The following is a 13,486-nucleotide window of genomic DNA, read 5'->3' on the forward strand; positions in this document are numbered from 1 at the left end:
CCATTATTCATGTCAAGTTTAAAGATTAGCATAGCAATCATCTGGACTTCTTTAGACTTCTGAGAAAGTTAACTTTTAATAGATATTTGATTTGAGATTATTGCTACTGAATGAATTTCCTACACATTTTATCTCCTTTTCTTGCAACTGCTCAAATACCAAACATTTTCAGAAGGGGGAAGTCTCCAGTTTCTAACTGTCTAAGAATCTGTAGGCTCCAGTCTCTTAAATGATAAAGATAATAATTGGTCTGCTCTGACATGAGCCAAACTTCACATTATCATGTTTTTGAGTTGACACTGCCTTAATGTCAACGATGCTATAAAAGTGAGCTTGACTCTATACACCAGGTGCCCCGTGTTGAGTTCCTGCCATTCTTCTCTTACCTATTACTACAGCGGCCAATGAGATGGGATGAACAGAAATGGCATCAGCGAAGAAAAGGAGTGACAGCAACAAGAGAAAGGTTAGAACACACACATACACAGAAAGCACAATGAATCAAACCAAAAGGAGAAGAGACAACAGACGGAAACCCCCTCCCACAAAAAGATTTCAAGGCACTATTTACATTCCCTAGGGCCAGCTTTCTCTGCCCCATACTTCCAATTCATAATCAATATGACCACCGCTCAATCAACATGCACAATGGAATTTATGCGTATTTGAAGATATTTAAAGGAGACCAGGTAAAGAAAAGCTGGGCTAGGCAGAAAAGCAAAAAAGCTCTTAAGAAAAGGCAAGCGGTATATGAATTGTACAGTATGGAGCAACCAGGCTGTGTGATCATAGATTAAGCACAAATCCATATCATTCTCTTTATTTTATGATGCAGAATGACACAACACCTGAAATAGTTTTTGATCGACAGGACAGTACAACTCCTTGGCAATCATTTTGTTTATTTTGTTGTTGTAATCATCTCCAGCCCGAACTCACATAACTAGAGACCAAAAGGGACAACAACGCATAGTTATCAGATTTCAAGATTGGCTTGGAGCTTAACATAATTATCCTTCTTTAGAAGTGTCTCCTCGCACAGTGAGATGAGCGGCATGTACATTTGATAAAGAAATGAACAAATCTGACAATTGAGAAAAATCCTTCGAGGTATGAATTTACCCACCAAGGATTCAATTTATGCTATTGTGTATTTTTCTCTTAATCGGGAAGAGAATTCTGTTATGAAAATATTTAACGGAACTTTGTAAGTTCAGTCAGATTAAGGTCACAGCCCGAGTATAACTGCTTCCTGATACTATAATACAGGGGTTCTCAACCTTGGCAACTTTAAGGCTTGTGGACTTCAAATCCCAGAATTCCTCAGCCAGCAAAGCTGGCTGAGTTGAAGTCCACAAGCCTTAAAGTTGCCAAGGTTGAGAACCCCTGCTATAATAGCTATATAAACATTGTTTCAAACAAAATTTAAAAAGCGTATTTAAAAAGGAAGGTATTATACCCCCATTGTGTTGTAATTGGGATTGTAAAAAGAGAAATACAGTTTTAAAAGAATGCAAGAGGCAATCTGAATTGTGTGAAAGACCCACAGGACGGGGGGGGGGACTCTGAAGCTGACAGTCTTCTCATTCACTGGGTGACCAAAAAAACTGTGACAAAGAAATACAGTGTCCAGTCAACATATAGAATCCACAAATATACAGAAAGCAGACCCCATTCTCTTCTAGCACTAAAGATGTTACCAAGTCAGGTATTGAAATGTCTGCAAGTAAACAACCGAGCTATAAGCACAAGGAGTCCAATCGGTACAATCCTTCAGCAATCAAAACTGTTAGTCTGTATTGTGATAATTCTGAGAAACTACCAAACAGCGGATCACAAACAAAATACATTTTCTGTATATCTTTTAACACCATTCTTTGAATCAGAAAAGATTTGAATATACAGTATAATTTTATATTCTGTCTTTCTTACGTAGGGTGTAAGGTCAACATTCAATGTTCTGGATTTTGCACATAATCTATACCATTTCAGGTATATTGATTCAAAAATTGTTGCCCTATGATGCGCTGTTTTGCACAACTGAAGATTACAATCAAATAGACATAAGTGTTTTAGTATTTAGTTACATAAATCAAGATCACTTTCATTTTGTAGACAATAAGGATAACATGGCTAGCGTTTAAGCTTACATCTACTTATAAAGGTAATACTATCTTAATTATTACACTGATTTTATATTATCATGTGTAAGTTTTGTAATATGCCTACAGGCTGTCTAATTTGATGATGCTATACTTACTTAACTATCTTTGTGAACTGATATCATTGCTGCCTTATTTCTCAGAGTATGTACCGTTCAGTCTTATGCAGGATATTGCCCTCAAATGCTTAGACAAAATATTGAACTCTGATTTCCGACAAAATTCCACAATGCCACACAATATTACTATAAGCTGATCACTTAAGCCTTTCTAAAGTTTTTAAATTATCTCTAATTCTGCAACATAATCTGAGCAGCAACTAAATTCAACTAATGAAGAAATTCAAATTAAATAAACAAGATACAAAACAGTAGGCTTTGTTTTGTCTCTATTGAACATAATGACTCAACATTCTGTCTTTGTTGGAAAAGGCCGGTGGGACCCATACGAAGGAAAAAAGTATTACGACTTACAAGTGGGATTAAAATATACTTATGTAGCTTGCTAGACCTTTTAATATATTCTTTTTAGTTTTATATTTGGCAGGTTTTTAATGTTGTTTCTATCATTTCTTTGTAGACCACTCACAGCTGTTAAGGAAGTACACTACATACATACATACATACATAATTCAATAACACAGCCTTCGATCTCCGGGAGAGGTATAAATCAGTTGTTTATTGCTAAAAAGATATTTAAAAACAATAAAAACAACTATTTACAATGTTAAAAGAAACAACTTAGCTTTCGCTGGTCCCCTGCCAGCATCCTCAGAGTAAAGCTTATACACTTTGCTGGCCTAACTGCTTACTCATTGCCCGTGTGATAGGGCCATCCTTCCTGGCTAACCGTAATTGCCTTGGTTGTCCCGCCTTCTCTTTTTTGCATTCCAATTCCACACCTTTTCCCTCTCTCATCCTTGTCAAGCTCCTCCCTCCCAGCACCATTGCTGCCGGTGTGCTCTCTAACCGCTCTCTCCTGCTCATTCCAGGCTGCGCATTCAGATCCAGTGTTCCAAAAGGCTGTTATTTATTTATTTATTTCTGAGACTTATATACCGCTTTAAGTGCAAGCACTCTCTAAGCGGTGTACACCAGTAAGCAATGTATGTATGTATGTGTGTGTGTGTGTGTGTGTGTGTGTGTGTGTGTATATATATATATGTTTTCTGAGGTTTTCGCGGGTATTTGTATGTAGGTCTTTGGTTCCAATTTTACGTGGGAGAAAACCCGAACAACCAAAGACCTATATATATATATATATATATATATATATATATATATATATATATATATATATATATATATATATATATATATATATATAAAAATTAACATAAAAATTGAGGAACGTAGTCTCCTGGGTGTATACATATTCAAAAGATAAAAACGAGCACCAGGAGGTAAAACAATTAAATGTTTAATAAATAAATAACCTAGCTTTCGATGGCTATATTGCTGCCATCATCGTCAGGGTGTTAAAAGCCAGAGGGTGGGGGAGCTCGTTTATAAGCACAAACGCGCCTGCACACGGCTCATAGACCTCGTTATGGGGCCCGGTCGATTGATCCTTTCATCACTCATGTCAGAAGTATTTCTGAGTTCTAAGTTCTTGCAGCTGATTACTTCTCTGTTGCGTGCGGCTCCTAGGCTGGGAGGCGAGCATTCCATGTCACTACGCACTAGAGTAACATGGGTAACTGCAGACCGATCCTGCGAAGAAATCCCAGATCTGGCTATCTTCCTCCCCCGTGTCTGATGTGTCACTCTCAGGGGGCATGCTACCCCATGCGTGCTCCCATCTTCCCCTATAGCCCCCAACCCACTGCCCTTCCGTGCATGGGATGCACAGCAGTTCGTTGCGATCTCCGTTCCTGTTAGTTTGGCGTCCGATTCAACTCTCCCTTCGGAGGAAATTCCAACTGCGATCTTCGCGCGTGCGCCCTCACGTTTCCACCGTACTACTTGGGAACGCGTGATGGGACCCTTAATGGGGCGGTTGCAGTCTGTAGGTCGGACGCAATATCGAGGAGAGGGAGGGGGAAGGGAAGGAGTGTTCGGGGCATCCAGGGCACTAGGGGGTGGGTTGCTGTTGTCAACGAATTCTTCATTCATCAGTGGGTGCGCGCAGGAATTGCTAATAGCCGGGGGCACTCCGGATGGTAGGATCGTCCTTACCTCGTTGTCTATCTCTTCGTTGGAACAATTGAGATTGCAAACAGTGGGGTGCTTCCTCCGTCTGGAACAAATGCGTGCCTCCCAAGTTTTCATGACCTGGTGTGCAGGATGTAACTCCACACATCGATTAATAGAGTTACAGTCTGAGAACCAAGCCTCTTTGAGGAGTCTGCCGCTCTTGGAGGCATCACTAGCAATAACCTGCACCCCATTGAAATCAAACTTGTGTCCAAGCTCTACCATGTGAGTGAGGATTTGTGAATAGTGCTCCCCTCTTTTTATTGCCAGCTTGTGTTCCTGTATTCTTGTCCTTACTCTTTTAGAGGTTTCTCCCACGTAATTACCTGGGCAATCTATACAATGGATTCTATAGATCACCCCAGATTTCTCAGTAACGGGGAGTGGATCTTTCAACCTCATGATACAGGAACGTAATGTGCAGTCTGGTCTATGTGCCACCCTTATTCCATAGGGTGACAATAGCCTAGCCGTGGCTTCAGAAACATTACTGACATAGGGGAGAGTAATACGTGTAGTCTGTGGAAGTAGCTCCCCAATAGGTGGGTTATGGGGAGGTCTGGATAGAGCACTGTGGCGCCTGATAAATTTATTGGGGTATCCATTACGTCTACAGGTGTGGAACAGGTATTTCCTTTCTTCAGCCTTAGCTTTGGCCGTGCTGCAGTGTGAGTCAGCTCTTTTAAACAGGGTTCTAATACAGCTGACCTTGTGGGCCACCGGATGGTTGCTGTTAAAATGCAAAATCCTATCGGTGTGCGTGGGCTTGCGGTAGACCCTAGTAGCAAGGGTCCCATCAGGCTGGCGATGGACCAAAACGTCAAGGAACGCCAGCCTGCCTTGATGTTCCTCCTCCTCCGTAAACTGCAAGTCCACACACACCGAATTAAGTATGCTCACAAAGTCAGCCTTCCGACTCTTTTTGATGACAACAAAGGTGTCATCAACGTAGCGGGCCCAGAATTTGGGACAATACTGAGCCATCGCTACTTGTTCTATCCACTGCAATACAGCCTCGGCAATAACGCTGGAAATGGGTGACCCCATGGGAGTACCCTTTATTTGTTCATAGGTGTTACCCTGAAACGTGAAGTAGGTCTTGAGGCATAAACCCAAAAGGTCCACAAGATCTTCCGGGCGAAGGGAATCCTGGTGTTGTCCTAAGCCCCTGCGACTCAAAAGATCTTTAACGGTCGCAAGGGCTAGGTCCTGTGGGATAGAGGTGAAGAGGGAGACGACATCAAAAGATACCATCACCTCGTCATCCTCTATCCTTAAGGACCTAATCCTGTCCAGGAATTCCTCTGCCGATCTTACCACCGTCTGGCTATCAGCGACCAAGTGGCCGATACGAAGACTCAGCCACTTAGCCAAACCAGACATGGGGGTACCCCTAAAAGATACTATGGGGCGGAGGGGAACCCCTTCCTTATGCACTTTGGGTAGCCCATAGAATCTAGCTGCCGCCGTGTCGCTAGGGCGTATCCTCAAAAGGGTTACGTCGTCTAATCTTCTACCTCGTTTCAGGGCGTTGAGCGTCTTATTGACTCGATTTTTAAGGATCACCATGGGGTCCCCACTCACAATCCTGTAGGCCGTAGTGTCCTCAAGCAACCCTGACGCCTTACTGATGTAATGTGCTCTATCCATGACAACCGTAGCTCTCCCCTTGTCAGCTGGCAATATGAGGGTTGCATCATCCTTCTTGAGCTGGGCAAGAGCCTCCAACTCATTCCTCGATAAAGCTTGGTGGGGTCGATGATTTATAAGTAATCCCACTACACGATGCCTGATGTCATCTCCAACCTCCTCCATACCAACACGGTGTAACGTTGGTTCTAGCGCCGCCATAAAGTCCAACGCGCGAGCGTCCGTTAAGTTGTGTCCCACATCCCGTTGTAAAAGGGAAAGTTGGGAGTGGGTAAGTGTCTTACTAGAGAGGTTATGTACAAGGTTCTCAGAGGGAATAGTGTTCTTACGTAATTCTCGTAGTCCCTCAATCTTATCCTGGAGTCTATTTGTAGCACGCAATCTTGTGTTGTTAAAAACCAGCTGAATATGGTGGTTTAATGCAGCAAAATGCTGGTCTGTGAACCTAGTACGGCACAGTTCACGATGATCCTGAGCACATCTGATGAAGCCACCAGTACGTCTGTGTAAATCCCCAATAAGAGCCCGCATCATGCCATGCTGGAATTGGCGAACGACGCGTCGGCCTTCGAAGGAATCAACAATAGGCTTCCTCTTTAATGACCTAGGTGGAAGGTCTTCTCTAATACAAACATGCAGGAAAGCTATCTATCAGACTGCACATTGCGTTCCTGTATCATGAGGTTGAAAGATCCACTCCCCGTTACTGAGAAATCTGGGGTGATCTATAGAATCCATTGTATAGATTGCCCAGGTAATTACGTGGGAGAAACCTCTAAAAGAGTAAGGACAAGAATACAGGAACACAAGCTGGCAATAAAAAGAGGGGAGCACTATTCACAAATCCTCACTCACATGGTAGAGCTTGGACACAAGTTTGATTTCAATGGGGTGCAGGTTATTGCTAGTGATGCCTCCAAGAGCGGCAGACTCCTCAAAGAGGCTTGGTTCTCAGACTGTAACTCTATTAATCGATGTGTGGAGTTACATCCTGCACACCAGGTCATGAAAACTTGGGAGGCACGCATTTGTTCCAGACGGAGGAAGCACCCCACTGTTTGCAATCTCAATTGTTCCAACGAAGAGATAGACAACGAGGTAAGGACGATCCTACCATCCGGAGTGCCCCCGGCTATTAGCAATTCCTGCGCGCACCCACTGATGAATGAAGAATTCGTTGACAACAGCAACCCACCCCCTAGTGCCCTGGATGCCCCGAACACTCCTTCCCTTCCCCCTCCCTCTCCTCGATATTGCGTCCGACCTACAGACTGCAACCGCCCCATTAAGGGTCCCATCACGCGTTCCCAAGTAGTACGGTGGAAACGTGAGGGCGCACGCGCGAAGATCGCAGTTGGAATTTCCTCCGAAGGGAGAGTTGAATCGGACGCCAAACTAACAGGAACGGAGATCGCAACGAACTGCTGTGCATCCCATGCACGGAAGGGCAGTGGGTTGGGGGCTATAGGGGAAGATGGGAGCACGCATGGGGTAGCATGCCCCCTGAGAGTGACACATCAGACACGGGGGAGGAAGATAGCCAGATCTGGGATTTCTTCGCAGGATCGGTCTGCAGTTACCCATGTTACTCTAGTGCGTAGTGACATGGAATGCTCGCCTCCCAGCCTAGGAGCCGCACGCAACAGAGAAGTAATCAGCTGCAAGAACTTAGAACTCAGAAATACTTCTGACATGAGTGATGAAAGGATCAATCGACCGGGCCCCATAACGAGGTCTATGAGCCGTGTGCAGGCGCGTTTGTGCTTATAAACGAGCTCCCCCACCCTCTGGCTTTTAACACCCTGACGATGATGGCAGCAATATAGCCATCGAAAGCTAGGTTATTTATTTATTAAACATTTAATTGTTTTATCTCCTGGTGCTCGTTTTTATCTTTTGAATATATATATATATATATATACACACACACACACACACATACACATACACATTGCCCCCAACAATCTGGGTCCTCATTTTACCTACCTCGGAAGGATGGAAGGCTGAGTCAACCTTGAGCTGGTGAGATTTGAACCGCTGACCTGCTGAACACAGTCAGCTAAAGTGGCCTGCAGTACTGCACTCTAACTCCTGCGCCACCTCGGCAATATTTATTGAACAAATATGCCCGGGATTCGCATTTTTGCAGCTATCAAGGACACACACACACACATATATACACATATATACATACATATACATATACATACACATACATACATATATATTTTTAAATGCCTTTGAAATTCTTTCAAATTATAACCTTTAAACAACAATCTTCCCAAATTCCTCTTTCTTATGCAACTGTAACAATCTAGTTTTGAAAAACTTAGGTAAAAGAAATAACACAAGAGAAAGATAGAAAGAAAGAAAAAGGGTTCAGTTAAAGTGCATCTTGAAAAAAATTACTAAGTTTATTATTTCTTTCTCTAGATTTGACATAAATAGTATATTTAAAACTATGGAATAATGATTGTATTTCAAGAACAAAAATATATTACACTCAACATATAAGAAGAGTTGCTTCAATCAATGCCTATTTTTCATTGTTAAGTGCCTGGGAATAATGTAAGGTAACACATACCATGAGACATCAAAGTGAACACAGCCTGGATGCAACACACAATACACAAGTTTCACATGCACAAAACGTACAGCAGCAGCAGCTCAAATGTTGCAAGAAGTTGTACCAGGGTTCAAAAGTAATGCAGCATGAAGACTCTGACTTACCCAATGTCGTCCCTGTAGACCCGGGAGATTAAAACTTCTCCCTTATGATTATAAATGAACAGGCCTCCAATCATGATGAATTTTTAGTCTTCTTTTCCCATGGTGCTTATATCCAACCTATAGTTATAGGAGAGAATGTTATGGTTATAATTGAAAAGAATCAGTAGAGGCAGGCAATTTACCAATTGGCTTTTCAGCAAATCAATCTTTAGTTGCCTCATCAACTGTAATATGCAAGGAACTCATCAGAGTTCACAAGTCTACTTGCTACAACAAGCTTCTCTGCTATCTCTGGCAAGTAACAGGTAAGTCATGAGCATTGTACATCCCCCTTCTTCTCAGGATTAGCTTGTGCTGAACATATCTCCCAAACATACCTAATCAGATATGATGTTGAGACTCTAGATATTCTAGAGTTCAGAGAAGAGCAACAAAGATGATCAGGGGACTGGAAGCTAAAACATATAAGGAACGGTTGCTGGAATTGGGTATGTCTAGTTTAATGAAGAGAAGGATGAGGGGGGATGATGGCAGTGTTCCAATATCTCAGGGGCTGCCCCAAAGAAGAGGGAGTCAAGCTATTCTCCAAAGCGCTGAAGGTAGGACGAGAAGCAACAGATGGAAACTAACCAAAGGGAAAAGCAACCTAGAACTAAGGAGAAACTTCCTGACCGTTAGAACAATTAACCAGTGGAACAACCTGCCTCCAGAAGCTGTGAAGGCTCCAACACTGGAAGTTTTAAAGAAGAGACTAGACCGTCATTTGTCTGAAATGGTATAGGGTTTCCTGCCTGAGCAGGGGGTTGGACTAGATGACTTCCAAGGTCCCTTCCAACATTATTATTATTAGCAGTATTATTATTAGTACTGTATTAGTATTATATTATTATTATTAAGATGACAGAATAATCCAATCTGATTACATTCGCAATAGATGCATTATTTAACTTGAACCAACGTTATAGCTCTCGCATATTGTTTGATTTAGATATTGCATCCATTATATAACCTTTGACTTGCCAATTTCCAAATCGTATTTCAATATTATATCTACACTCTAACAACAGTCTGTATTTTGTATTGTAATTATTTCAAATTTGGTCAAGTTTCTAAGTATTCCACCTTATTTCTGTAAACCTTTGGAACTAATACTATGTACCGTGTTTCCCCGAAAAATAAGACCTGGTCTTAATTTTTAATTATTTTGGGGGGGGCCTCCAAAAGAGGCACCAGATCTTATCTGGGGGGGGGTCTTTTCCATGGTCTCACCTCGCAGCACCAGCAGCAGCGACAGACCCGCCCAGCCAGGTATCTGAAGGCATTAAAATCAATGTAGTGTTTTTGATCGTTCCACAGAGAAAGTCTCAAAATATTTCCTCTTTATTCATTAAAGGTTAGATTTGCAGTTTATTAGTGAATATTTCTCCAGGAATCATTTCTTGCAGTGACTGCATTTATGAAAATATTTAATATTCAGGCAAGAAGCAATTAGTCTGGGCTTTTTTTTCTCATCTTTGTTCCATACTTTTAATACTCTGTTATTTAATTAAAATGCACTGAAAACTTGGTAACAGATCAAAGATATTTAAATAAGCTTTTGGGGAGCCTCTCCCCAGCCAGGCAAGGCAAACAATTAGTTTAATAGTATATAATTAGGCACAGAAAATCCAAAATGACTTTTGCCTCTTGTTCATTCCTAAAGCTGAACCTTAGTCTAGTAGTCTATCTGACTGAATGAATTGTTATTTTTCTTTGTCAGTCTTTGTCTTCGTAGGTTGTTGGAATCATTTGAATTAGAACGCTAATCTTTGAGAAAGCATGAACTTACTCCTAGCCAGGATGAGTATAAAGCAATTCTTGACTTATGACCTCAGTGTGAGTTCAGTTGTGAGGCAATGCAGCAAAAGCCTAGGAAGGCTAGGAAAAGAGAGTGCACGCTTATGCGCAAGAGCAAGGGGCCCACAAAACTCTGGGGCTGCAAGGAACACCCCCCCCCAAGCCACAGTGCAACGTGAAGCACAGTCCCAGCCCAGCAGCAGACACAAAAGGGCCTGCCCAGGGAAGGCACAGCTGCCCCTGCTCAGTTCCAGCTTAATTGCCCCTCCCCATTGTGCATTCATGTAACTGTTGGCCACATGATGCTGTCTTCCCCAGTATCATGCCAGGAAATCTGCAAGGAAACCGCTGAGTACATCCTGGGGAAGAAAAACTTGTGCTGCCAGCAACTGCCTCACAAAGGCCCAGGCCAGGGATGCCTGGTGAGCAAGGAGAAAGAAGACCCCAAAGGGCAGGGGTTCTCAACCTTTTTAATGCCGCGACCCCCAACTGGTCATAAGTCAAGGACTACCCAACCGGTCGTAAGTCAAGGACCTTCCCTGCCCAGGAGCGCCGTGCATACGTGGTGCCGCCCCCGGCACCGGCCGAGGTGTAGCTGGCAAGCGGCAGAGATGGCGCAGGCCGACCACCAGCTGGGCCACCAGCTGGCCCAGCCCAAGGGAAGTAAGGCACCCGCCGGGCCCCACGTGCACCAGCAACCCTCCCTGCGCCTGCCGGCCTAAAGAATAGAGGAAAAAAATGGCAGATTGCGTTGTTTGGCGACCCCCATGAAATGGTCGTTCACGGGGGTCGCCAAACAACGCAGTCCGCCATTTTTTTCCCCTTTTCCTTAGACCGGCAGGCGCAGGGAGGGTTGCTGGAGCGCGTGGGGCCCGGCGGGTGCCTTACCAAATGGGGTCCCGACCCACAGGTTGAGAACCGCTGATCTAGGGTGTCAGGAACTGTGGGGCACAGGGAGCCAAAGGCAATTAAAGAGCCAACATGGTGCAGTGGTTAAGTTGCAGTATTGCGGGCTAATTCTGTCCACAGCCTGGAGTTCGATCCTCATAGGCTCAAGGTTGACTCAGCCTTCCTTCCAAGGTGGGTAAAATGAGGACCCAGATTGCTGGGGTCAATAGGCTGAATCTGTAAACCGTTTAGAGAGGGGCTGTAAAGCACCAGGAAGCGGTATTTAAATCTAAGTGCTATTGCTTGAATAATTCTCTGAAGTTACTCTGGATCCATAAAGGTAAAACCAAGTCGCAATTTATCTTTTAGACCTGAAATAAAAACACCCCTCTAAACTACCAAAAGCTTTTCTCGTTAATATTGACTGCACTCAAGATGAATCCTAAATTATCTTTTCAAGACCAATCCAGTCTGATCAAGCTATTTAACCTCTTTCCAAGGACAGCCGTAAAAAAAAACCTTAAGAGTCTACGTTCAATAAAGAGATAGGTCCATGTGACTCTAGACAGGTTGGATCGTTTCCCTCTATAGAAAAGATATGTAAAATCTTCTGCTATATCAATGTTGTCATAAATCATTCATCAATTAGTTTAACAGTTTGGTAAGAATTTCTCTGAAAGCCTTATAGAGAGGCATCATCCATAAGTCCTGGGGATTTATTCAATTTTCATATCTGCACTGCTTCCTCTGTTCCATCTTCTGTGACAGAATACTGCATCTTTTTAAATACATAAATATACGTCACATTGTGAGTTTCTTCTAGATTTCTTGACCTAATGATTCATCTTTCTTTCTATCAAGATCAGTGGTTCTCAACCTGTGGGTCGGGACCCCATTTGGGGTCGAACGACCATTTCACGGGGGTTGCCAAACAATGCAGTCCGCCATTTTTTTCCCCTTTTCCGTAGCTGTGCTACTCCCTTTTATTCTATTGGCTTTTGAAAGCCAATAGAATAGACTCTCTTGAATAGAGTCTAATTCTATTGGCTTTCAAAAGCCAATAGGAATTGTCCAGGCTGCCCTGCTGAGCCCGCCAAAAGTCCCATTCTGCAAACGGTGCTGCACCAATTGAGTAGTCCTCGACTTACAACTGGTTGAGTAGTCCTTGACTTACGACCGGTTGGGGGTCAGGGCATTAAAAAGATTGAGAACCACTGATCAAGATATTCTTTGATATTTTTTTTCCATTTCTCTCTCCCAATCTATCTATCCCCAAACCTTCTGACTTTCCCCTGAAATTTAAATTGTCCCTGCCAATTCTGTTCCAGGTATCTGAAGTCTGTTCTCCATTTCCAGGACTGTTATGTGAATTCTCTGTCCAGGAGACATATGTTATACTTGTTTGTTTGTTTTTTTAATCTCAATCCAGATGCCATGAGAATGGGGCAAATGTTTAAGCGAACACTTAGGATGACAATCTGCTTCAAGAAAGCGTAGCTAGTAAGTCAAAAGAAAGAAAAAGTAGATGGTCTTAACCAGGGGTCTTCAAACTTGGTCCTTTTATGACTTGTGGACTTCCAATTCCCAGAATTCTGGGAGTTGAAAGTCCACAAGTCATAAAAGGACCAAGTTTGAAGACCCCTGGTCTTAGCTAAACACTCCTGCTAAAGCTGAAGTTGCATTTCAATAATCAAATCAGGCTGCCCTATTTGTTTTAAGACAGTTTTTCTTAATCTAAGCCAGGGATTCTCAACTTTGCTGGCTGAGGAATTCTGGGAGTTGAAGTCCACAAGTCTTAAAGTTGCCAAGGTTGAGAACCCCTGATCTAAGCAATATCAGCCAGCCCTTTTTCCCATTCCATCAGTTTTTGAGAATAATACACATCTGGTTAGATGAGCTGGCCAACCACTATAGCCACAGAGTTACAGCACTAGAAAACTCTTGATTAAGCAATGGATTGTTTTAATTACTCTTTTTCTATAGAAAGTTACCAAATAGCTAACAGGAAGGTCTAAATTTTGCTGA

At 42.8% G+C, this 13,486-nt stretch overlaps 1 protein-coding gene across 5 annotated transcripts in view; it reads right to left on the minus strand.

Annotated features, from left to right (window-relative positions):
- AP2M1 (adaptor related protein complex 2 subunit mu 1) overlaps window positions 1-13,486 on the minus strand; it is a 45,654-nt gene that overhangs the window by 26,737 nt on the left and 5,431 nt on the right. For all 5 annotated transcript variants that reach the window (XM_039347203.1, XM_039347207.1, XM_039347205.1 and 2 more), the window contains exon 2: window positions 8,738-8,854. In XM_039347203.1, the coding sequence (XP_039203137.1) occupies window positions 8,738-8,811 (74 nt within the window). In that variant the 5' untranslated portion in view covers window positions 8,812-8,854. The remainder of the gene's footprint in view (window positions 1-8,737; window positions 8,855-13,486) is intronic.

Source organism: Crotalus tigris, unplaced genomic scaffold (assembly GCF_016545835.1).
Source record: "Crotalus tigris isolate CLP2741 ecotype Arizona unplaced genomic scaffold, ASM1654583v1 scf7180000018055.714482, whole genome shotgun sequence".
Taxonomy (NCBI): domain Eukaryota; kingdom Metazoa; phylum Chordata; class Lepidosauria; order Squamata; family Viperidae; genus Crotalus; species Crotalus tigris.